A 4,478-nucleotide genomic window follows, 5' to 3' on the forward strand; every position below is an offset into this window, starting at 1 on the left:
AGGGGGGAGGGTCAAAAAACTCGTCCGTAGCGCCGTCCGGCCATCCGCCCCCGCCCGACCCCAGCAGTCGCCAGCGCCGGCCAGTGCATCATCAAGGCATTATCTCGGTAGTCCTCTCGGAACACAGCAGGCCGTTAAATACCCCCCCCCCCACTTCTGACCGTGGGAAGGGGAGGGGGGGGCGGCGCCTGGCCGCGCGCAGGGGGGGCGCCTGCCTGGTGGTCGCGGGGGCCCCGCGGCGCGCCGCACTCGTCCCAGTGACTCCGCCCCGGCCGGTGTGTAGAGCTCTGTAGCGCGCGCACCCGCGGACACGCTCTCTCCCTCTCAGGCCCAGCCCGCGCGCGCGCTTCCGCAGAGGAGGGAAGGCCCGGCCGCGCTCCAAAAGCTCCGCCGCGCGCCGCGGTCGGTCAAGGCCCTTCGGGTGGCGTATCGAGCGATAGGGCAGGGAGGAGGAGGAGGTGGTGGCGGTGGTGCGTGGGCCGCGCGAGCCCGGGAGAGCAGGCGGTGGTTATTGGAGGCGGCGAGAGCGACACACCCCCGCCCCCGCAGCGTGCGGGACCATGCCCAGCATGCCGTCCTCTGGTGAGTGCGCGGCGAGCAAAGAAAAGCTTCCTGGAAAGGGTGTTGCCAAGGGGTGCTTCACTAGAAATTCAAGCGCACGCCATTCTTTCTGTTTTCAATTGATTTTGTTTTAATTTTTATGATTTTTAACTTATTTTCTTTAAAAATGAATATCATCGATTTTTACTCGATATTTACTTGCTGTTTTTTTATGTCATAAATCTGATTATTTTTTTTGTAGGGTGTACATTGATTTTTGTTTAGAGGGAAGTGCCCCTTGGGTCTTTTGGGTGTGTGGCGAGGGCCTGTGGTGTATCGACAACCAGGTGCTTGTTTCCACACTTGTGTATCAAGTGGGCTGTTTAGGTTAGGTTGTTTTTCGCGGGCTGTATCGAACACTTGTCTGTTTGAGTGTGTGTGAGTGTACATTGTACACCGCGCACCCTGTGCAAAAGTGTAAGTGCACCCGTAATGCGCCGCAATGTGTACAACACCCGATCGAGTGATGTGCCAAAAGAGATTGTGTTGGGCCAGCAGCAGGTGCTTGTGATTACGTGCCGCTCCCGCTCCCCGCCCATCAGGTAGGCGATTGTGCAAGCTTAGGGCCTCACTGCTGCCGGTACAGTCACCCCCCCCCCCCCTCTCCCCCCTCCCCAACACACGTGCAGGACGCCTAGAGTCCACGCAGAGAGTCCGCGCGCGAGGCAAAGCGTATAATGTGCGTTTGTTTTGAACTCGCGCGCGCTCTGATCAGCATGCAGAGAAAACGTTTTCACCTTTGGCGTCGTTTGCGACTGCTCTCCCTCTCGGCTTATTCTCCCATTCGTTCACGTATATTCCCGCGCAGCGACTGGTGTTTTTCATTTTTATATTATCCTTTTTTATTGTACTGTAGACGGAAACATTAAAATACTCCCATTCCACCGTGTCTCTACTGTTCGACTGTTCGGCGACCGCAGAAGGCGGTGTAGACGTCAAAGTATTTTACGACTTTTTCGGTTCCGGTTAGCGGCGGTCTGGGAGCGTCTCTCGCCCGAGCAGCCGCTTTGCAAAACCTCCCTCCCTGGTCTGGGTAGTGGTGATGGTACTGTATAGGCTCGGAGCAGCGCGGAACGGACCTGCCCAACTCGACCAACTCACACGGAACCCCCTCCCCCTTCCCCCCTTTTCCTATTGTCTTCACCGCTCGCCTTCACCGCGGTCTGTTTGTGTGTGTTCGGCGCGGCGATTGATTTGACGGCAGCGCGGAGGACGAGGACGAGCAGGGAGGAGGAGGAGACGGGGATGCCTCGTCGTCGTGCGAGTCGCTGGAATGTGTCGTGCCCGTTACGTGTATGCCGCGCCGAGCGCCGCCGAGTGGGATGGAGCAGCGTCCTGTGCCCCTCTCTCTCTACCCCCTCCGCGTCCCGGACGACCACCAGCAGCAGCAGCAGCAGGCCGGTGGTGACGCAGCGGACGTCATGGGAGGAGGAGAGGGGGGGGGGCAGGCCGATAAGCATTTAAAGTAGCAATAACAAAGTCCTTGAGCCAGTGCCCTGTCCTGTCCAATGGAACGCCTCTTTCCTGGCCAAATCCTGGCGCGAAACAAGGTCAGTGCGTCAGCTGGGGAGCGGCAAGCAAAGGCGCGCGGGCGGGGCCGGGCCGGGCCGGGCGGGGGGAGCGCCTGGGAGGCGGGCAGGCCTGTTGCGCGGGGGAGCGCGGCGGGACGGTCTATGCGCAGGCGCTCCCCCATGCCCTGCCCGCGGCCCCAGCCTGGTGGGTGCTAAACGGGACAGTCCTTGGGAAGGACAAACAGAGTCCGGGCGGTGCTAACCCGACTGTTTGACGTTCCTCGAAAAAAAATGTCTAGAGAATGTTCTAAAAGAAATAAAAATATTTAAAAATTAAAACATTTTGCCCTCTCCTTGTGCCCCCGCAGACGCTGCCAACATGCCCGTTGCAATCTCGCGCACCTCGGTGCCCCAGGGCCCTCTGATCGGCGCCCTGGAGGAGGGCACGCGCACCTGCCGCTTCGCGCTGTACGAGGCGTCCACGCTCCGCGAGGTGGCCGTGCACTGCGTCGAGGTAGAGTCGCTGCGCCCGGAGGAGGGCTGGGTGGAGCAGGACCCCGTGGCGATCCTGCGCGCCGCCCGCGAGTGCATGGCGGCCGCGGTGGCGGCGCTGCCGCCGGGCCTGGGCGCCCGGGACGTGGCCGCCGTCGGCGTGACCAACCAGCGCGAGACGACCGTCGTGTGGGACAAGGTGACGGGCCAGCCGCTGCACCACGCGCTCGTCTGGAACGACATCCGCACCTCCAAGACGGTCGACGCCGTGCTCGCCAGGATGCCGGGCAACGACAAGGACGCCCTGCGCGCCCTGGCCGGCGTGCCCGTCAGCCCCTACTTCAGCGCGCTCAAGCTGCGCTGGCTCATCGACAACGTGCCCGCCGTCAGCAAGGCCATCCAGGACAAGCGCTGCCTGTTCGGCACCGTGGACTCGTGGCTCGTCTGGGTGAGTGCTTTATAGTGATGGGACATTTTATGTCCCAAGAAAAAGTAAAAAACAATGACAAAATAAGATTTTTTTTAAATTGTCTCCTTTCCACCCGGTTTTTAACTCTTTGCTCGTCTCCCTCCCTCCAGAACCTGACCGGCGGTCCGCGTGGCGGCCTGCACATCACGGACGTGACCAACGCGTCGCGCACGCTGCTCATGAACATCCACAGCCTGCAGTGGGACCCGCAGCTGCTCCGCACCTTCGACATCCCGGCCGAGATCCTGCCGGAGATCCGCAGCTCGTCCGAGGTGTACGGCGACCTGAGCGAGGGCCCGCTGCGCGGCGTGCCCATCTCGGCCATCCTGGGCAACCAGCAGGCGGCGCTGGTGGGCGAGCGCTGCTTCAAGGAGGGCCAGGCCAAGAGCACGTACCGCTCGGGCTGCTTCCTGCTGTACAACACGGGCGCGCAGTGCGTGCAGTCCAAGCACGGCCTGCTGTCCACCGTGGCCTACAAGATGGGGCCGGACGCGCCCACCGTGTACGCGCTGGAAGGGTCGGTGGCGGTGGCCGGCCACGCCATCAAGTGGCTCCGCGACAACCTCAACCTGCTCAAGGACCCCGCCGACTGCGAGCGCCTCGCGGCCGAGGTGGCCTCCACCGGCGACGTGTACTTCGTGCCCGCCTTCACCGGCCTGTACGCGCCGCACTGGAGGAAGGACGCCAGAGGGTGAGTAGCGTCCCTACGGTGCCCCCATGGTGTGCCCATGGTTTCGGGGCTTTGACCCAGTCGGGCTCTTCCTCGGCGCCTCTCTTAACTCCGCGTCTTATGTTTGTCCCCCCCAGGATCCTGTGCGGGCTCACCCAGTTCACCACCAAGGGGCACATCATCCGGGCGTCTCTGGAGGCGGTGTGCTTCCAGACCCGCGACATCCTGGAGGCCATGGCGCGCGACTGCGGCAAGAACAGCTCCGAGACGCTCACCGAGCTCCGCGTCGACGGCAAGATGGCCGTCAACAACCTCTTGCTGCAGCTGCAGGCTGACCTGTGCGGCTCTTCCGTCGGTGAGTTGGCCCACACCTCTCTTCGAGAGTGAGGGAGCTTGTTGCTAGAAAAAAAGGGAGGCGCCGTCTAAATTGTCATTTTCTCTTGCCCCGTTCAGTTCGCACGGATGTGACGGAGAAGGCCGCCGTCGGCGCCGCCATTGCCGCCGGTCAGGCGCGGGGGGTCGACCTGGTGAAGCTGGACGCCCTGCCACCCCCGCAGTCGCAGGGCGACGTCTTCACGCCGAGCATCAGCCAGGAAGACAGGAAGGCCCGGTACACCAAGTGGAAGATGGCGCTCACCCGCTCGCTCGGCTGGGCCAAGCCGCCAAAGTCGGCGTCCATGACAGGTGGGCAAATCCACTAAGGAGAAGTAGACCTTTGACTGTGATAACTTTTATA

General features: G+C 62.1%; 1 protein-coding gene across 1 annotated transcript in view; it reads left to right on the forward strand.

Moving 5' to 3' along the window:
* The first annotated feature begins 238 nt into the window (after positions 1-238).
* The window catches only part of LOC113213691 (glycerol kinase), a 6,423-nt gene continuing 2,183 nt past the window's right edge, over positions 239-4,478 (forward strand). Inside the window, exons 1-5 of the mRNA XM_026432824.2 lie at positions 239-582; positions 2,480-3,051; positions 3,183-3,763; positions 3,880-4,097; positions 4,196-4,426. Coding sequence (XP_026288609.1) covers positions 561-582; positions 2,480-3,051; positions 3,183-3,763; positions 3,880-4,097; positions 4,196-4,426 — 1,624 coding nt within the window. The 5' untranslated portion in view covers positions 239-560. The remainder of the gene's footprint in view (positions 583-2,479; positions 3,052-3,182; positions 3,764-3,879; positions 4,098-4,195; positions 4,427-4,478) is intronic.

Source organism: Frankliniella occidentalis, unplaced genomic scaffold, assembly GCF_000697945.3.
Source record: "Frankliniella occidentalis isolate FOCC.00 unplaced genomic scaffold, Focc_3.1 Scaffold37, whole genome shotgun sequence".
NCBI classification, from domain to species: domain Eukaryota; kingdom Metazoa; phylum Arthropoda; class Insecta; order Thysanoptera; family Thripidae; genus Frankliniella; species Frankliniella occidentalis.